The sequence below is a fragment of the Gasterosteus aculeatus genome, chromosome 2 (genome assembly GCF_964276395.1).
Source record: "Gasterosteus aculeatus chromosome 2, fGasAcu3.hap1.1, whole genome shotgun sequence".
Classification (NCBI taxonomy): Eukaryota; Metazoa; Chordata; class Actinopteri; order Perciformes; family Gasterosteidae; genus Gasterosteus; species Gasterosteus aculeatus.
Genome location: NC_135689.1, coordinates 2,253,247 through 2,274,947, shown reverse-complemented (window position 1 = coordinate 2,274,947; position 21,701 = coordinate 2,253,247). Strand labels below are relative to the sequence as shown.

Sequence of the window (21,701 nt, the reverse complement as noted above, 5' to 3'; positions counted from 1 at the left end):
TTGAAGGGGGAGGGAGAGAAAGGGGGGGGGGGGGGTGTGAGGGAGAGATGGGGCACCCCTTGTTGAGGAAAAGCAAGTCAACTCCTCCATAAATCACAGATTTCAAGCTTCACAACAATTCATAAAACCCAAACATGCCTGCAGTCCCTCCCACGCCCAGCGGGGCTCATTTAATCATGTGTAATTGCATGAAGCAGCCCTGTAATTCTCAAGTGGGGGGGGGGGGCAGCAGGAGGGTTGCTGCGTTTGGGGTGCGATTGTGTCCAGGCTGTCAGTGCCCACTCATCCAGACTCCGGAGTGAGACGGAACAGAAGGGAGCTGTTCTTTCAGCACCACCGGGGACAAGCAACAGCACACTGCACCGTCTCATCCACACAGCATGTAGTGTGTGGGGGGGCCACCCAAATTCAACACTTCAATTCATTGTATTATAATGACGATGGAGAGTAGTATGAATCAATATTATAATCATGACATGCAACACACTGAGCTATACAAATTTAAAAAGAGGCACAAAAAGCAGAGCGTTGATTTTCTGTCTCCTTTTTTAGTTTTACAGCTTCTTCTCACCTGCTTCCTGTTACTGGTCGACTGGGCGGACACACTGTTGAACACACCCAACAAAAAGACACACACAGAACTATCGCACCGGCCGGGAAGACTTGCCTGAAAGAGGCGCAGGATGTTGGCCACCATGATCGACACGGAGCTCGCCGAGGCTCCGACGACCCCGACCACTTTCTCCGGCTTCACGAACACCGGCGCCTCCCCGTTGGTGCACCGCACGTCGGAGGTGTCCTTGGTGATCAGGGCCTGGACGAAAGTTAAGGACTGCTCCAGCGCGTAGGTGTCCCTCGAGCAAGTGTCCAGCACCCGCGCGCCCAGCGTGATGTTGGGCAGCAGCAGCTCGTCCAGGTTGATCTGGTCCAGCGCGTACATCATGGCCTCCAGCCGCTGGATGCCGTTCTCCTTCTTCAGGTCCCCGCACGGCGCGCCGTCGGCGCCTCTGGAGTGCACCGGGAAGAGTCCTCCGAGGGTCAAGTGGCCCTCGGTCCGTATCGAGTGGGGCGCGTAAGTCTCCTGGGGCAGCGCGAAATCCACCACGGTCCTCATGAGCCACAGCGCGCTCCACACGGCGCTCAGCCTTACGCGCGAACCAGGACGAGCCATGATCCGGATAACTTTTTGCCGGTGGCACGGGGGGAAAAATATTGGGGGAAGTCTGAGAATCTGCTGGGAGGAGATAAATAGCACGAGGGTGGAGGCGGGTGGGGGTCTTTTTTTCTTTTTCTTTTGGAGACTCAACAAGCTGAGCTGGAGGAGCGAGACGCAGTGGAGGCTTCAGGCGAGCTGCGCCCGTCCACCGCCCTGCGGCCGGCAGCTTGTTGAATAGCGACGGCTCCTGGCGGTGATCGGGTCCCCCGCGCGGAGAGAGACGGGCAGGCTATACATCCACGAGTCCGACAGAGACGAGAGCAGACGACCGGGCCCCTAATTTAGTCCGAAAGAAAACACCCCGTGACGCGGGATCTGCCGCGGCTCCAAAGACACGGAGACGCGGGGAACGAGGACGAGGATTCTCTCACGAACACTTAGACGTTGGGGCCGGCAGAAGTGGGTGACATTCTCCTCGTCTCGGACGAACTCCGCCTGGGGGCGCACGCGAGGTGGGGGGGGCGGCTCGGTCCGCCGCGGTGTCGGTCCCCCGGGGGCGCGTGTCATCATCTGCGCAAACCTCCTAAACAAAAACGGGAACGGAGGAAAAGGGGGAGGTAATGAGCAGTGTGCGCCCCGGAGGGGGGGGGGGGGGGAAAGAACCTCACGCGCACGCGAACGCGCGCACGCAGCTAATTAAAGCCGCGGCTCGCTCTCCCGGTGACCGCGACCCACTCGCGGTTTTCGGATTCACTGAGTGCGCACAGTTTGCAGCCCCCCTTTTTCTCCTTGCAAAACGTCACTCTGCAGGGGGGAGGCACAGAAGTTGTGGTCTCTCTCTCTCTCTCTCCTCTCTACCTCCCCTTCCCTCCCCTCCCCTCCCTCCCTGCTTTCTCGCCGTCCAGCCCACACAGTCACACACACGCCCGCGCGCGCGCATGTTTTCCAGACAACGTGGTATTAAAAGAGAGAGAGAGAAAAAAGTGGCTTTTATTATTCCTGGGATGGTTTTTTTGGATGCATTGCTGGTGCACCATTAAAGAGGCCTGGTCTCCCAGGCAACCCCTTCTCCAGAAGACACCCCTGCCTCGTGCGCGCAACACAGTCTGCTGAGAATCAACTGCACCTTTTGAGGAGCGAGGAAACCCCCACATCTTCCGCGGAACAAAACACCGTCATCGCCAAACCGTTTAATTGCACAGATGGTGTTCTTTTCGTTTGGTTATTTATTTATTTATTTTCCTCCAAACAAGCAGATGATGATAATTTGCTTGCAGAGGGGCGTGCTCCACCGCCGGGGACTCACTCTGCAATTTGTGGGACATTAATTAAGAAAAAAATAGGTGGAGTACTAATTGGAATGTGGTATTAAACAATTAAGAAAGCGTTTGGCTCATCCAGCGAGTTAGGGGCCCGCGCACTCGGGGCTGACCTCCTCAGCCGCCCGACACACATCAGCCTCCCTGCTGGGACCCAAATCAAAGATAGAGTAAATCACTGGAGCACCTGCGATAACAGTCAAGCCAGAAAGGGATTATGTGAGTCCGTGAAGTTGCTGGTGGCGGAGTAATAATCAGCCTCTGAGAGTTGCTTTGTCCTGAGAGATGATTATGACCCGGAGAAATCCAGTTTCACCAAACATGGCCGTTCCCTTCCTTTCTGTTCAATTAAAAGATTAGAAAGGCGATGTGGCTCTAATTGAATCATGTCCTATTGACATTACGGGCCTGGACGGACACATTTCTAATTAATTAAGCGGGATAGAGTATTAATTCCGGCCTAATCCCGCCATGTTGTCTGCGTATTTCCATTAGCCGCGGGAACATTCACTCGGGCGCCAGCGTGGGCGCACAGAACGCACGTCAAGGCCAAAATTCATGAGATATGTATTTGAGGGACAGTGTGTGAGAAGAGGGGAGAGACACGGGGATGTGAGGGGGGGGGGCAGATGACCTCCTTTGCTGCGAGCGCGCACACACACACACACACACACACACACACACACACAGAGAGAGACATGACAACCTGAGTCCCTGATGTCGACGGTTGGATTCCTGGAGCACCGATTCCCACTTAAGCTGTCAGAGGAAAAGGTTACTTTTGAAAAATGGGGGCCCTCATCGGGATTAATTCACTGACTGACCCCCAGGAAGAAGGGGTCCCCCCCCCCCCCTCCACCCTCCACCCTCCAAGGAAGGGAGGCTGTCGGATTTAGTCTAAGACACTTTGGTTTGGATCTTCCCCTCACGCACACACACACACAGGATGAATTCCATTTTTCTTCCATCCTGAGCATGTGAGTTTCTGCGGTTATGTTGATCCGTTCAAAGCAAAGCCCCGTTTGGGGTCGTGCACCTTCTGCGAGGGGTCGAGGTGCTGACGTTGGATCGATGTAGGGGCCGATGTTCGCTACACGAAGGTCACCGAGCTGCCGACGAGGGACGCGGGTGGCGTCTCAATTTGCACCATCTGCTTTAAAAATCACCTGCTATCTACACTTTTCCTCATTACCGTTTGGCAGAACGTACGACGAGAGGGGGGGGGGGGGGGGGGGGCATTTTGTAATTCTACCGGCGGCGTTCAGGCAGACACATGCGTACCTCTCCTGGCTGTCTGCGCAGGAGACAAAGCAGGTGCGGCTATGACGACGACTCGCCGCGCTCTCCGTTTTGATCGTAATCCATCTGTCACCCTTCTAATTATGTCTCCGCTGTGAGCTCAGGACCCGGCTCACACGGAAATGTGAAAGATAAGACAGATAAGGAACAAGTGGGCACTGGAATACATAACTCTTGGGGGGGGGGGGTGATAAACTCTTTCTTTCTTTTCTCCCCCTCTGAAACTGGTGTTTTATGAGATGCGGCTTCGGAGCAAAGAAAACCTGCAAGTTGTCTCCAAGGCGCCTGATTGGGGGCCCACCTGCATCACAACCTCAAGTATTAGACATGGTATTAATGGACCTTCAGGTGCTGCCCCCCCCCGACCCACGCAATGGTCCACAGGCCCCATTAGTGGGAGACCGGGCTGCTGTTTTGATAGGTAACTCACGCTCCGCCGGACCTTATGCGATAAGTGGGTGCAGCTGTGTGTTAGTTAGCCGGGAGGACTTCAGCAAATCGGATTGTGATGGCGAGTGCCCCCCCCCCCCCCTCCCACCCCGTCCCCTCCCCCGCCGCCCCCCCACACCACCTCCATTAATTAGCCGACCTTACGAGCAGCTCGGGGACCTGTGCGAATGCTTTTAGCGCACTGTGTAGTGCATCGTGATGGAGGAGGTTTCATCCACAGGCTTTGTGAATGACTCATAGCATAACCCCCCCCCCCCATGTGTGTGTGTGTGGTGGGGGGGGTGGATATGACATATGTGCTTGACAATGGACAGATGACCAGAGCACTCAACCATTCATCTGCCAAAACAAAAGAAGCCCGTGTAAGAAGTAGTAAATAATGTATGGTAACATTTCACAATAAAATACCACAGAGGCTGTTGTCGTAAACATGAACGAGAGGTCAGCGTTGATGTCACAGGACTTATTTATATTATTCATAACCACTGCTGTTACTTTGACCCAGACAACGGCCTTTTCCTAAAGCTAGCGGAGAAGTACGGACCTACCTGTGAAGTACGGAGGTTTCATTTGAAAAGCCACGATCCGATTTGACGATATTTTTTAAGCGGGATAGCAAACATTCGATCCCTCACGAAGCCGCGGTCACATGACTGCGTGCATTCCCACAGTGATGTTAGGAATTCAGCTTCACAACATTTTTTATGTTGTAGAACAAACATTCCAATCTATTTCAGGGGTTTAACCCAAATCCCATTAAAATAAACATGCACATGCAAAATGCAAAATGCTGACTAATTAATTTTTACAACTCCAGAACTCTGGCACATGAAACGAGAAGAATGAATCCGTAACTAAATAACGTGAAATATAATTAGATCTAAAATGACAGGTTTCCATGTCTGATGAATCACACCCTGATGTTCTTTACTAGGGCTGTCAATAAAAACAATTAACTAATCAATCGAACATTTTGAAATTCATTAATCTCGATTAATGGCGATTAATGATTTTTTTTTTAATCGCGACTCTTCCTGTTGTCCTCGTGCACTTTGCTCTCAGCTCTCCATCATTTAACGGCTGTGTTTGTCCAACATTCTCCCCACATTTAGCGGGGCGTTTTCAAACCACGGTCCTTTAGGGACACAGTGGTGGTCCTCTGCAGACCGCTCAGGGTAACTGTAGATGTTGAGATGGAGGTAGCCTAGCGCCTAGCTTAGCCTAGCAGCGAGCTTAGCATAGCGGTGCTTTATGCGGTCCGCATGCCCCTCACCTCCCTTCTGTTTGAAGTAATTCCTCTGCACGGTTCTCCGCTCTCTGCATCGGGATGTAACTGACTGCAGCTAGCGGCCGTTTTGTTTCCGTGGTCAAAGTAAACAAACGTACGTTAAGTAAGTTTAAATATTTTGCATTAATCTCAGCCACATTAATCGCATAGATTAACGCGTTTATGTTGACCGCCCTATTCTTTACATGATTTATTTATTTGTGCAGTTTTTTTCTGCAAATCCACAGTTAGATCCTTCACAACAAAAGAGGAACATATTTCAGAGAAACTGTGACAAACATCGGGACATTTTGTCACAATGTGCGCCCGCCGAAGAGTTTGGATCTACGATTAGCATGTTTATTCGCCAGGTTCCTAAGTGACGGAACAACCGCGGCGTCGATTTGAGTACCAGTGAAAGAAACGAGTGATTCCAACTATACGCCGGTTATTATTACATTGCGTGGTTTTTCTGAGGTTTGAGGTTTTTCATTTAGACGGCTTCACTAAGTCATGAATCATGAAGTATGAATATTCTAGATTAACCCCGACACGATATTGATGCGCGTGTCTCAGGATGTCTGGACACACGATGTCATCCCGACACCACTACACGGGCAGCGATTGGTCGCCACGTTGAACAATGTCACAGCTGGGGACGAATCCACATTCACTCACTTCAAAAGAATTGCGTTTGTTGTAAAACTCTCGCCGCTGTTCATTGCAGACAAGCTCATCCCTCCATTTCTCACCCGGACTTCACGCCGGCACAAGTGTTGTACAGCGCGAGTGGATGGCGCCCGTGCTCCTCGAATTAACGCCAGCGCTGCGTGTGTTGCAAAGAACATATTTTCAGCTCATTACCGCACGCAGCTGCTGGCGAGGAGCTGGCGAGGACCGCGGTGGAGGACAGGCCGACGTATTTCAGATAAGTGCCCCTGCAGGCTTCACCACGAAAAAGAAAGAAGAGTACACACACACACGCACACACACACACACACACACACACACCAGCACACGCACACGCTTTTAAACGAGGCTTTGCTTTGCCTGCCTGATCTTTATCCTGCACATGAATAACAATAAATCTGGTGTGACCCGCTAGAATCGCCGCTCTTGTTCATCAGAGCGCTTAAATTTTTAAAAAGCGGTTGGCACCGAACCCCCATTTTGGCCACGTGCACGTGCCCCCCCCCCCCCCCCCCACCAGGAGCGTGACAGTAATCCCCCCGGGTTTGTCTGTTCACTGCGCTCGGTGCCTCCTCTCTCCCTCCCCAGTATCCCCAGTGTCTCTCAGCCACGCTCCATCACCCTTTTGGGCTCCCTGCGGCCCGGTGGTCCCATGATAGCACCTCGGCCCCCCCCCCAAAGGGCCGCTGTAATGTGTGCACACCGGGAGTCGTGCCCAGCTGATCTCACACAGAGAGAGAGAACACTGAGTTACAATAGTCAGGGCTTGTTTTTGCGGCACTAAAGGAGTGGCGCTCAAACAGGGAGGGGGCGAGCAGGGTCCCCATGTGACCCCCCCCCATTGAAGAATCACTGCTCAGAGTGGACCCGAGCACACAGGAGTGCTGATGGAGTGTTGGAGGGAGTGAAGGATTGCGTATTGGAGAGTTTAATGTCGACCCACAAGGCACAGCGCGGTACGGGGGAGGCCGGGGGAGGCTGGGGGAGGCGTGGCGGGGGCTCGGGGATCCATTTGCCACACGTCACGTTCTGTTACGTGGCTTCAGACAACTTGTCATATTTCATATCACAGCAATGGGCCTTTTATATCCTTCACATTTCCTCCACCTTTCAGCTCACTTTAAGCCCCCCCCCCCAGCCCCCCCGCCCCCCTTCCCCTTTGAAATGCCTCCCTTTTTTGGCTTTAAAGCTGAAAATCAAATCTATAAATCAGAGGCAATGGGAGAGAGACACTGGGACTGAAGGACATTTAAATCCTTTCAGAGTTCCTGACGCTCCAGAGAGCGAAATAAACAGGAACGATAATGGAGCTGGTGGCAATTCCTCCTTTCAGGGGATTGAAGCCAGGTGTATTTCTTAATGCTTCCTCCTGCTTTATATTCCGCTCTGTTGGGAATAGATCGTCATCTCCCTCATTAGTTTCCCTGAAAAAAAAGGAAAGGAATTATAGAGAAACGGGAGAAAATGCCAAAGACTTCCACCTGACTCCTTGCTGAATCATTTGAGATTTATTTTGCATTTCGTCGACACTAAAAGAAGTCGACACGCTCGATGTGCAAAGAGCGCGTACGATTAGACGACGGGTTGACGCCGGTCCAGCGCGTCTGACCTTTGACGGCTGAAACCCGTGACGGCCTGCAGCTCGGCTGGATGACTTTAAATGTTAAAAATAGACAACGATGTATATTGAGTCCTGTACAATGTCGACTAAATTTAGTGCCTGTTCAGTTCGTTCGTCCTCCTTTTTACTTGCATCGTAACCTTTGAAGAGGCCGCTGAGGTCAAACGCTGCACCAGAGTGTAAAAGTATGTGATTAATCTAAACGAAAGCGTCGGACGCATTATTATGTCCACCTGGAACTCTGGGGACCTTTGGACTTCTGCATCTATGATGATCCTCCCTCAAAGGAAAGGTATCTGAAGGACACGGCTCGTGGAGACAGCTGTTAAAGCAGGAGATGTATGAGCGTTGCGTGTAGAATTCCGGACAGCCTCCCATGACTGATAATGAGAGCCGATCGCGCTCTGATCACCTATACGTAACGCCATCGATCAACACGCCGGAGATCGTCCACATCACGCCGCGGCCGGTCCGCTGGTGTTCAACATTCATTTCGGGCACAGTTTCTTAATCAAAGACCAGACCCAGGAGCCCCGGCTCCGCTCAAATACAAATAGATTTACTGCTCGGGTGCGTGGATCGATACCTCCTTTTTTTTTTTTTTTGTTCTCCCCATCGCATCGAGTTGATGTGTGAAGGAGAAATCCGAAACTCAAACATAATCACATCAAAACGTCCGTTGTGTGAAAAACGATACGTCGGGTCCTTTTCCTTTTTTTCCCCTTCAACAGACTCTGGCGCAATAACTCGCGGCCCATCAAACTGAAGTTATAAATCACGGCACTCCGAGAGGCGGAAGGAGGCGTGAGAGGCACGCTTTTCCTTTTAAGTGGAGGCTTACAATTGAACCTCAGGCCCTCAAGTCCATAAATCGTGGCATCAATTATTAACCCAAATCGGTTTTAATGTGCCAGAAGAAAAGCCCCGGCGGGGCGGGCTAATGCAGGCGGGCGGAAACAAGGCCCAAACGACCCGAGGGCGGAGAGCCGCTATCCTTCTCCCGTCGGGGGCGGTCACGAGTGCAGGGAAGGGTCAAAACCCGGAGCGCCGCCATCGAGGGGAGGGGTTGGGGGGGAAGAGGGAGAGTGGGGGGGATCCGGATGAGCAGCTAAATAATGGAGATTTCCACTCACTCCCGAGTGGAAATATGCTTGAGTGTTGCAGACATAATTGATGAAGGCCTCAGAGACGCGAGGGTGCGCCAGGGAGATGACGGCTACAGCAGAAGCAAACCCCCCCCCCCCCCCCCCCCCTTCTCCGGATGTAAAAAAAAAAATTGTGTGTCCAAAGTTGGCAAAGTGATCACAGCGATTTGGAAAGTGGAGTGAAAGTAAACGGCGGCCCATGTGGGGGGAGCCCTCCGCAATGACAACATCACGGCCTGACACCGGAGGCAGACCCCCGGCCCCCCCCCGACTCAGGGCTTCTCTGCGCGCTGCAGTTTCATTAACCTGCAGAGCCCCCGTTTATCGTCGTGAGGAGAAGCAGTGCGACGTTTTTCATTGGTGCTAAACCACAAACGCGGATAAAGACACTGAGCGAGTAATATTTACGCTTCAGAAAGATCAAATTGTTCAAAAAAATTAAAATTAAGTTGAGGCTCCAATGACATTTTCCTTGCTTCTCACTAGGCCTATTTGTTATTTAATTATTCATCATGTTTTCTGAACAAACAAAAAAAAAAAAAGGGCAAGTCCTAATTTTGAAAAGCGGATGCTTGCCAGTAAACAAGCAGCATAAAACCCAGCAGCCTCCGCTCCGTGTACATGATCAAAAACATTCACATGCTTTTGATTTTCCTACTTTCAAATGATGGGGCGGCTGCAGCGCATCCAGCCAGTCGACGGTGGAGGTTCTCATTTATTTAAGCGGTCGGCTTTATTTCGCCGGGGAGGCTCTCCAGCATGCGCTCAGATCTCTCCCTTCATCTGACAGCGGAGAGGAGAGCAGTGCACGAGATGAACACCGAAGCCGTCTTATTAGCGCTTAACTCTCCGGCTAAGGCCTTCGGATTGACAAGACGAAAGACAAAAAAAAAAAAAAAAATGGGCCGTAAACAGTGGCGGTGATAAATATCTGCTGTCACTTTCGACGCAACTCACTTGTCTGAGAGTCGGCTTTACTGCGCATTGAAGAAAGAAGAGAAAAGAAAACGGAGGGCGGAGCGGAGCACCCATTGACTGCTGCTAAATCTCTATCAGGTTACAGGTAATAGATGCACTCTATAAAATAGCTTATATTACCGGAGAGTGAATTGAAGCGGAACACACTTCAGCACCAAATAGTGAATCACGAGTATAATTCCATAAAAGCACACACACACACACACACACACACACACACAGGCATCGGTGGAGGTAAAGAGTCAAGCGAGCCGCCATCACTCTTCGGCTTCGGTTTCTCCCTGATGCCCTCGCCTTGTAGTGTAGTGGCCTCTTCAGACTGTGCAGGCAGGCCGGCCCGGCGAGTCAGATGAGGTCATGTGGTTTTGAAGGTGGGGTTGCAGAAAGGTGAAGCCAACAATGCAGAAGTTTCTTAAAGTTGCATTCTCTGTAGTGACCACCAGGGGGCTGCTCTGCTCTGGTGCCATAGAAGTCTATGAGAATATGACTCTTCTTCTCTCTTGATTTATTCCCTCAGTAAACATTGTAAACAGGAGTTTATGGTCTCAATCTATAGTTTAAAGTCTTCTTCAATACAGCATGATGGTGCATTCAGACAGACATGAAGCAGGATGTGGTTGAGGGCGGGGCCACACGCTGATTGACACTGCTGCTACCAAGACGTATGTCTCTGTCCCTCCTCCAGAGTCCTAATGAGGTAACTTCTGTTCGCGTGTAGGAAAAAAATCGACGTCCAAAGACTAATGAGACGTCACCAAGATACCAAACCCTTTACTCAAATAACAAATAAAAACAAACAAATAATGCTGTAGGATAACGGAATCCTTAGAAATGAACTTCTTTAATAAATCCAGCCTGTTGCACAGAACGAAGGAACGTCTGAGTCGGGCCTCCAGAGGCAGCATTACGCAGCATTATGCATGATCCAGTCTTATTGGATTACTATTACTGATGCATTAGGCAGGATTTCACTGTTGGTCGAGGTGGAGCTAATCTTTTCCATTCTGTTGAGTAGTCAAACGTCTAGAACTGCATCACATTTCACAATGTTTTGTAAAGCAAACCAAAGCGGATGCAGTGCAGTAATGATGGGGTTTATAATCTATGACAAATGCCCTTCTATGACCTGATCGAACACCCGATATCGTCCCTTTTTAATTCATTAAACATTTGTACTGCGTTCCTTCCGTTTGGCTTTCCTCCCACGGTGTGAAGCACGGGAGGATTAAGGGCTGTGAATTAGCCAGAGGTGAAAGTGTGACTTATGATGTGAATGTGAGATAAACCAGCAGCCTGTGGGTTGTTTTCCTGCCTTTATATTCCGCGTATGCTGTGAAACACTCCCAGTCACCCGGGAGGGTTTCTCTTTGTGCGATCCATTTGAACATTGTTGCATTTTTTTTGAACTGTTGTTTTTGTCATGAAGACATTGACACAGAATGTGAACATTACACGGTGATAAAGAAACGATTCAAATTCAGAACAAAAGGTGGATTGTTGCACTGAATGAAGCCATAAACCGACAGACATATTCAGAAGGCTCAGTGAAGTGCGGCTGAGGTTTTTCAGGGTCAAGTACACTCTTAAAAAATGACAGAGCAACAAAGCAAACTTTTCAACCTCGTTAAAGGCAACGCATACCTTTCACAATAAAAGCCTGAGACGCATACACCGGATAACTGTTTAACACAGAGAACGTTAACTCACGCAGAGCCTTTTGCTCAAAGAAAACTCAATAAAACATCTCACAGTATCGCTGGCTACACAACAAGCCTGCAAGATGCTGCTCTGGGTCGATTAGAAACCGGCTCCCATCACTGCCAGCGTGAAGAATTTTAATTTCAAACACTGGCTTGAGAACTTGAGGATATTTGTCGTTCAGAATGAGTCTGTGGCAGTGAATGAACTCGGTGCTTTTAGTTTCCCCGTTAATGCAGAATAAAAGCACAGTGGAGGCTGCATGTTACATTAGTTACCCTTCATTGAGCAGACATGCGGGGGGGGACTCAAAGACTTTGTAGAAACTATGCGTAGTCGTAATACATTATTTCTAATAGAGGCCTATCCGACGGGGATAATATGCCCAACATATCAATAACAGCGGTGCGTTAGAACCCTGTCTAGGTTACCTGAAGGCTGCTGCTTTGTCCTTTTAGCTCTTTTAAATAAATCAGCAGGAGATTTTCAATGGACCATTTGACCACTTACATTCTGAGACAAAAAGCCGCATAAATCAATTTGTCACCACTTTATTAACATTTAAACCTCCAGACTTTTTTTCCACATAAAAGGGGACATTTAGCTGCAGACATGTGGTGACATTTACATTGAGCAACTGGTGACCGTGTGCCGTATTAACGACGAATTCCCTGCAGGGGGGCACTTTAACGTGGGGGGGGGGGGTCAAAACATCGGACACAATCTGCCAAAGATCCGTAAATGTGTCCCACCAGGGACAACGACACAGTGGACCATGGCCACACATCACATTCCCTCTTCTGGCCCACTTCATCCCGACTGACTGCACAGAATCCGCAAAATCAGCCGTAAGGCGGCTAAAGATCTTCACCTCGACACAAGAACAGCAAACCCCATTTCAGGTTGCAGCTGACAGCTTCCCCGGGGGCCACGGAGCAGGTGCACAACCAGGGGGCCGGAAATAAAGCGACTAAAAAGGCTGGAATGAAAAAAAGAAGAAGAAAAAAGGAGCCAGAGTCCGCGTGCAAAGGCCAGCAGGACACGGCGGAGACCCACACACGACACCCTGGATGTTTGATTCACCCACCTTCACGTCCCTCATCGGCCCAGACATCTAACAAGCTCCTGCCCCCTCTGACCCGCAGAGACGTCTTCAGCGGACTCGATTCGATTACGATTCACCTGTCAACATTTCTCCCAGCCTCCTCGGGTTTCTGTAGCACTGTGCTACTTTCACAGATAATACAAGCCCAACTGACACTAATCTGAACTCCTTTCTAATTTTTAGCAAATCAATCATAATCAGACTACTTTAGACTTCTTAATAGTGTCAACTCATAAATCAAAACATAAATCCGTTACAGGCAGTGGATCCACACTCCGCCCTGAAGCATCCCCCGCTTTATGCCATTTAACTCTAAACGTCGCATCATTTACTAAATGAACATCATGCTGTATTGAAGCAGACTAGAGAATGAGACCATAAACTAATAAATAGACCTTTATGTGACCAGAGGAGTCGCCCCCTGGTGGTCACTACACAGAATGCAGCTTGGAGGCATGAAGCTTGGACTTCACTCTGTAGAACCGGCTTACTATATAGAGTATTTGATCAGAATCCACTTACTACTGCTTATGTGTTCTGTAATACAACAATAAAAGGATGTCGTACGCATATTGATCTACAAATATAATAAAAGGTTCAGCCATTTGTTTCCTCCTGCAGCACCGGCTTAGTTGGTGCTTTTGGGCAATGGGAAAACCTGAATTAAGATCAATGTGGTTTAATTAAAACTTCATTTTTATGTTGTTCAGGAGGAGACGCAGGGCGTTTTGTTCCACGGGATCCGTCGACTTAAGTCTCCCTCTGGGTAAATTAGATTGGCTGCGTAAATGCTCATAAATGCCAGAGGTGGGAGCGCGTCGGAATCTTTATTTCCCAGCAAAGCAATGTGCAAATGCCCATATGCTGCCAAACAGCCTTTGCAACAACAACAACGAGAAAGAGAAAAGATCTGGAGAATCCCCCCACCTGCACACAAACATTCCCTTCCCTCCGAATGCACCGTGCGCCAGTGGAGGCAGCATAATGGTCCCATAATCTCACCGTTTTTAAAAAAGCCAGCGTGAGCACACGCCTCCGAAAAGCAGTAAGCCACTTTGTTTGTTGAAAACTCGCCAAGTGGCAAAAAAGCAGCTGCTATCTCTGCAGTCTCAAGGGGCTAGTTAATTTTAGAAAGATAATCTCCCGCAATATGCAAGGGGGATTAAGACGTTAAAAGTCCCAGCATGGGGAGACGTAAGCCCGTGTAGCCGTGGACTGCGGGAGGCATCCAGTGCATTTCAGGAACAGGGGGGGGGGTGTGTGTGTGATTCATCGCGCTCATCAGCATGCAGAGCAGGAAAAACAAACACCAGTTGTTCGATGACACGTCTGTGCAATTTGCCACCGCCCCTCGGTCTGCGAGCCGCGATAAAGACGCCCGTGATGACTGCGGTTCATCTTGGGCTATTAGCATTGTCTCCCACGGCTGGATTGCAGTCCTCTCTCCAGAGATTACCTGCAGGAGAGGAATGCCACACCGAGGCCGGGGGACGTCTGCGGCTTAATCAGCGGCATTTGCATATGCAGGTTAAAAAAAAAGAAAACCAGGGGAAGGTTCTCCACCTGAGGCCCTTTATTGTCCTCTCCAAGCAGTCTGTCTCACAGCCGACCCTCCCTCGACAATGTTCACCTTGCCGGGAAGAGAACAGAAAGGCGTGCCGGGGGGGGGGGGGACTCGCGGATGTTGGGATTCGGTGCGACGGCGAGAATAAAGGCGCTAAGCCGCGGCTGAGCCAAGCTGTCGGGGGGGGGGGGGAAGCGGAGCAGACCTGCTGGAGTTCAGTTTCTGGGGTTCTGGAGGTCCACCAAACGCCAGGTTCCGTCTGAATAACAATGTGTGGGCTTAGCAGGAAATGGGTTGAAGAGGCTCGGCTCAGCCTAACCCGGCTCGCTCATGGCGCATCTGCCCACTGGGGGGGGTAACAAACCTCTACAGAGGCCTGGCCCCAATGCAGGGCCCCAATGACATCAAATCTAAGTAAATACTACCTGAAGCAGCCCCCCCACCCCCACACCCCCCTGGTGGAGGGATTTGTGTCATATTAGAGCTGAAAAGAAGCAGGCTTTCAAAACGGCTCTGTAGAGAGACAACCCCTTCCCCCCCAACCCCCCCACGCCCCCGACTCCTCTCGGCGGAGATAAGCCAATTTCGCCTGGCAGTCGAAATGTGACATTCTGTGCTGGTGCGGGGGCTGCTTAAGAGGTGGGCTTCATAGGTGGGCATGGCTGATAAGACGACAGCCGGGGGGGGGGCACGTGAGAAGATGACAGAAAATCAGCACGCAAAGATCCACCTGACCGGGGGAAGAGGGCGGGGCAACGGTGACCCACACCGGCGCTTGTCTATCTCGGGGGGTGGGGGGGGTATGTTTGGCTGCCTTCTTCCTGAGAATGTGAATCTGTCCAGAGGCCATCGATGTGATGTAATGACACGTGATGCCGAGGCCGGCCCGACGGGGGGGGGGGGGGGGGGGGGGGGGGGTTTGACGTTTAGCTGGGAGGAGAAGACAAGAAGAAGGTGACGGGAGATGCAGCTGGTATTGTTCAGCACTGGCTTGCTAAATGACGATCCATTTTCCCTGCCCCGGGGCCACAGTAACGCGAGGGGCCCGGGATCCACCGAGGCTGCTCACAGACAGATGCGACCTCGGCCGCTGTGACCTTGCTGAGCTAATGTTTCTCCCGGGCGTCGTCCGTCGCCTCGTCGTTAAAAGGGGGCCGTGGCCATTAACACGCAGGGGATACTTGGACAGGACACCACCCGACCCGTAGACGAATCAGAGAGGGACTGTTGGGAGTGCGGTGGGGGGGGGGGGGGGCACGTCTCTTCAGGGCTGTGAATGTGCGGCATCCAACAGGCCGCTCGTTAAGAAGACTACTCTGACAACACATCTGGTTTCCCAGCGGAGGAAACTTGTGCCGCGTCAGCAGCAGCCTCCTCGCGGCTGCACCGTCGCTCAGCGACAAAGCGCTGTGTTTCCTGGTGAATGTCTCTCACGAGTCACTCTTTTACTTCTTTGTGAGGAGTTTAATAGCCTCGGAATAAATCCACTGACGTATAGAGAGGACGGCGATTGCAGCGGTCGGACCAGGAAAATATGGGCTGGGAAGCGACGCGCCGGGTCGCCGTTATTCACCGACAGAGAGAGAGACACAGAGAGAGATAGAGAGACAGAGGGAGAGAGAGGGAGAGATAAGGAAACAATGGCGGCAAGGGCCAACTTCAGCCAGACTGCACTGACAGATGGGCTCCCTACTTTTATTCTTTCCTGCCCCCTCCTCTCCTTTTTTTAATTCTATTCGAACCCAACGACTATTCATTGTGTTGTGTTATTCTTTTATTTGGTATAACCTTCTGCACAATAAAGTGAAAGAACACCTCGTGGTTTACCTCCAGTTTCTTATCTCTCATTAGCTTTGGCCTGTGATGAGACTCGGGGGGGGGCCTTTGCAGGGGGGTCTGTGGGGGGAGGGGGAGATAATCTATTGAAATATGCTTTCGTTTTGGATAGACTTTATCAGCAAAGCAATTTAAAAAGATTTGGGATAATGAAGCTCACAGTGAATCCCCCCGAGTGCACTTGTACTGCTGCGTACAGACAGCACACCAGAACACTCAGGGCGGTAATCGTTGTGTAATCGCACATCCAGACCAGCACGGCCCCCCTGCAGCCTGTCGGGCCGCCCCTCGATATATGCCGAGCTTATGATGAGCCGAGCAATAAAGTGAAGCCTCCGGTCCTCGTGGCCTTGCAGCCATAATGAAAGCAAAGGAAGGAGAGAAAACATGTTGCACCTGCTGCACCGGCTGCATTCGTCATCCCGACGGCTGCACCTTACAGAAAAAAAACCCCAATAATGATATTTGGTGAGCTTAATGGTCGCCCTCTGCAGGCTACAACCGGTCTCACCCCAAAACCTATTTTTCTCTCACAGCGAGAGGGAAGGCTGCGTCGGTGAATACGCTCAGAGAGTCGCTGCGAGGCGACCCGTAGTGTTTATTCTGCTCCATTATACTTGGGGTTCAGCCGCGGGACAGACGCTCCCAGGTGTGTCTGAGAGAGGGGGGGGGGGGGGGTGGGGCTCCTGCCTGAACCCGAGACGCCACCATGAAAAAGGCGCCACTACGAGGCCCCTCCTCCGCTCCACGCCCTCCGCCCGTTACTCCTTTATATTAAAAGGCTGCGTGCGCGCGGCGTCCCTCTAACATGAAGGTGTAACGATCCGATTGGCCCGCGGGGAACATTTCTGAAGCTTCCTCTCGTCCTGTCTCAGGCCACGTCAGCGGTTTCATTGAAACACATTTTCAATAATTAACAGAAATAACTTTTTTTTAAATCTTGATTAACAATGGAGTAGAAGACGGCGTTGTTGAGGCACACGTTAAACTGCACCCATTAAATCTCCCGACTCAGACGGCTGAGCAGGACGGTGAAAGGTCAGTGTGGTCATTATGTAATTAACAATTATGAAACGGTCTAATGAGACTCGTTTTCTAAGGCTCCCCCTGAACACCTTCTCCGTTAGCTAATTGTCACTGTATGAAGATCCATTTCCACGGTTTAGAGGCGCCAGCGGGTCCAGAATACCGCTGGAGTTTATACTTCAGCTGTTATTTTAAACTTCCCCTCAAACAAACATGCCGTTAACAGAGTGCGACTGAGTGGAGAAGATGAAGATGAGTCCATTCACTTTTATGTGTTGTGCACAGCATGGAATTAAAAACTATATTTTTTTTAGAGTTTCGCCACATCATCCTCCAACAAAATCGTATTTTCCATCCTGTGCAGTGAAGTGCCACACACACGCGGGGGGGGGATTTCCGTAAAATTGGGAATGGTTCCAGGAGACCAACTCTCCATTTTGCAAGCTTCAGCACTCAATGGCGCCATGATTAAAGCCAAGTCTATTTCATTGATTGAAAAGGAGGGAGAAAGAAAAACCCAGAATCCCTTTCTGCTCCTCCGTCGGCGCTTCTCCATCTGTGAAAGTGGAGGGAAAAAAAATGGAGCCTCCCTCCTCCCTTGACCATGTCCAGGCAATTAAAGGAGGAGCGGGCGTCTCCTGTTGCACTCGGCGGCTCCGGCCACGCTCTGTTACCTCCTCTCATCAGCCGCGGGAAAGTATCGCCGCTTGTAGCTCCGGAGAAGGCGGCCGCGAGTTAAATTGAGTTACCTGTTCAGAGATGGTTTCATTTTCCACGGATGGCCCCGGAGATCCTTGATGGAACCGCTAACTGCTCGTCGCCCCCTCATGTCCCGAGGTGTCTGAGTCCTGCAGGTGGGGGGTGGGGGGGGGGAGGAGCCGTCACTCGGGGATGAAACCCACGATACAGAAGAACACACGGTTTTCTTCTTCTTTGCGTCGTCTGTCTGTCTGCCGGCTTGTGTACACGCGTGCATCAGGAAGATAACCGACAGCTACTCTGTCTAATTCATAACAACAACGACACTCACTACGAGTAATAAGATGATGACCCGCGTTATTCATACGAAATCGCTCCATCGCGTATATTCATCTGGATTGATTGGACGTAGTGTTTTTTCTGAAGATACGACAATCTACCAGTGATGTGGAAAGGTAAGAGGAGAGAAGCTCGTGTCCTGTCTGCCTCTGGTGATGACCAAAGGGCAGGAGATGAAAGGCGGAGAGGAGTGTGTGTATGTGGATAAATATACACACACACACACACACACACACACAAACACACGGGATGCAGGCAGATAACAGTCAAGAGGATAAACGAAAATGAGAGGGGAGGATGAGAGGAGAGAAGACGTGAGGAAAAGGAAAAGCATGAGGATTTAGTGGCTGAGCAAAGAGGAGAGAAAGATATGAGAGCAGGGAGAGAAACCGAGGGATGACAAGCAAATAAAAATTGGGGGAAAGGAAGAAGCAGACGATGAGGGTAACAGATGAAAGAGCAGGAGGAAGAGCAGACAGCCCGCCCCCCCCCCCCACAGGCACCTCACACAATGGACTACTCGAGCCCATAATGTTTTATAGCGCCGTCGCTGATAGCACACAAGTCAGTAGTGATCTCATTTCACAAGCCATATCCTTCGGTAATGTGAACACAAAGAGGAGAGAAGCGCGGCCATTAGCGGCGTCCGGCGCTCGCGCGTGATCGGCTTCCGCCGGTTGGGACGCGAGGAGGGTAAGCAGCGAGCGACCATCTGACTCACGTGAGCCCTGATTGAAATCCGCCGACAATCAGCGAGTCCCTTCGGCCTTCTGAAACACCAGCGTAGCGCACTATAACATATCTGTATAAAGTTTTCACCGATGAGAGTTTCGTTGTCTCCTGCTTCACTTTCTATCTTCTATCTTCATCCCTTTCACCTCGCTCGCATGTAGACTCTGGAAGTCTCATAACAGTTCTTCGGGGAGGGCAGTGGCCGTGCGAGCTCCACTTGAGTAGCAGCACGTGAGACGAGGAGGGGGGGGCTTCAATTATTCATTAGCATAAGTCAACTTGTGTGTTCTTTTTCCATCACTACTTTGTAAATAAATTATTCATTATCAGCTCTATTATCTCAGTTTTCCTTAAAATGCATGTGTCTTATAGTCCTTTATGTAACCCGAGTGATAGTGACAGGGGGGGAGGAAAGAGTCCCCCCCCCCACACTCCCACACCACTAGATGGTGTGCTTGTCTCTTCACACTTTCGTCACACTACATCCACCGGACGGGTTGAGTGGAGAGGAGCTCAAACCGGAGAGCTCATGTTATGTCTTCCAGGATTATGCAACATACAGAAAGAAGCACCCTTTCTCTCCGGGTTTTGGGAGGTGGGGGGCATGGGGGTGGAGGGGGGGGGGCAGCTCCTCAAAACAAGCGAACCGTCCTGCCACGTCCGAGCATCCTCAAGCGAGAGGAGGAAACTCCCTCCTGCGAATCTTTATTCAGCCCCCGACTGGTTCATGTTTGAGTCCGCTGCGTTAAGCACTGTAGTGATTACACGTCCTGCATAATCATATCCCCTAACGTCACCAACGTTATATTTAATTCACTTGATATCAGGCGAAATCGCAAAGTCGCCATGCAGGGCTGTACTAATCGGTACACCAGCGACATCCTCTGTTCTCAAACTAGGAGCTGACGCAGAAGAGAAAACTCCCTCAACCCCCCCCCCAAATGGGGACAAAACAAGGACGAAATCTGTTACAGAAAAGTCCGCCTCCCCGAATGAACGCTATGGATGTCATGTGTAGCGTTTTAAATGACTTACAAGATGTACATGTTTTATTCATAGTACAGAAATTATTCTACTGTCTCATGCTTTTCTGCCGCCATTCCTAACACTTGCCATGCAAACACAACGCTGTTGAAAGGTACAATAAACACGGGGGGGGCCTTATATTCACAGTTATGTTGAGTTCTTCAGTGCATGCCCTGCTCAATAATTAACAGGGAGCTTGTTTATTTCCCTTTCTTGCGTTTCACGCCTCGTTGCTGCAGGCAGACGTGGAGCAGTTGGAACCGTATCGTTAATGGATCAGAGGCGAGCATCGTTTAGGGGGAGAGGAAGGAGACGAAATGCAGAACTTTAACTTCCAACCCCCAAAAAATATTCCTCTTCTTCCATCTGAGGATACCGAGCTTCATATTAATAGACTCAGAGCGAGCGTCGCTGCTTCTCCGGGCCGAGATAAGAGCCCGCGTTTCTTTCGACTGTTGGGTTTTCTCTTCCCCCCCTCCGCTCTGCGGCAGATGGGAAAGAGAAAATCACTTTGCTTCTCGGGGTCAGAGTTCAACCTTCCAGGGCCACGCTCAACCCCGGCCCGATTGGGACGGCACTGCGTCGCATGTCTAATCAAATGCACGCAGAAGATCGGAGGGAGGCGGGGTTTGCCAAGCAGCTGGATGCACAGACGCTGATTGGATTGGGATTTTTGCCCGAACAGCAGGCCGGAACAACGGGAACAAGCGGAGAGATTAAGAGGAGACGGAGATGTGTTCAGAATGTGACGAGTCTACGTCGACTAATGCCGCGTGGGGAGAAGCAATCAGCAGGGACGAACGAGAACGATTGTCATGCAAACGACACTGAACGGGATCCAGCAGAGAGAAAGCGCCGGCGTCTCCGCGTCTCGTTCACGCGTTCGAGAAAAATAAACGATCGAACTAGAGGATGAGAGTCAATACCAAACATAAAGAAAAGTTAAAGTGCGTCATAATTAGTGTTGCTGGCACAAATATTTTAAAAAATTAAAAATGATGTCACGCATGGACGTCAGCGTGCATTTTTCAAACGCCTCTCGGATGCTCCTAAAGCGAACAGGAGCCGTGAATCATTACCAGCTTATGCAGATGAAGCCACTGGCTTATGGCTCTTATGTGATCCACTTACAATCAGGGACTTAAAAGAACAAACAGCACATATAAGATGGAGCAGCCCATTGAACAAACAGGGCCGTTACATAATATGAAAATCAATGAAACGTGTATATTTAAAGAAGCAAAAGCTGCTTGGATGAAGGGGTTGCTTTGCAGGGGGACAAAGTAGACCTGCGGGGGCGGGTGGCAGGGGGGGGGGGGGGGGGGGGGCGGGGGGGGTGAATGACGCGGAGGTCATTGAGCCGCGATAGAAGCCCACAGAGGACGGAAACACCTGGAGGAGGACCTGCTCACGACTCCTCTCCAGCACGCGTGGGGGGAGGCGTTCACATCTCCTACGCGCTGCATGACTGCGGCCTCGGGGGGGAGGAGATGGAGCGGAACGCCGCCGTGACGGAGACGGCGACAGGCGTGTTCGACACGCGAGCATCAAAACGCGCCCGCTCGCCCTCAACCCCGTCGCCGATAGGGTGGGCCGGAGCAAAGAGATCTGCATGTGGACTTCTGCTCCCATCAGCCCGAGTGACCCCCGAACCCCCCCCAGTCATCCCCCCACCCGCGCATCCATCGATCCAGCACGAGTCCACAGGAGGAATCGTCTGTGTTCCCCTTTGCAGGGTGAGAGTGAGCGAG

The 21,701-nt window shown here is 50.9% G+C and overlaps 1 protein-coding gene across 1 annotated transcript in view; it reads right to left on the bottom strand.

Annotated features, from left to right (window-relative positions):
• LOC120829560 (metabotropic glutamate receptor 7) overlaps positions 1 to 1,962 on the bottom strand; it is a 48,072-nt gene extending 46,110 nt beyond the window's left edge. Inside the window, 1 exon segment of the mRNA XM_040193770.2 lies at positions 668 to 1,962. Coding sequence (XP_040049704.2) covers positions 668 to 1,171 — 504 coding nt within the window. The 5' untranslated portion in view covers positions 1,172 to 1,962.
• Positions 1,963 to 21,701: the final 19,739 nt, after the last annotated feature.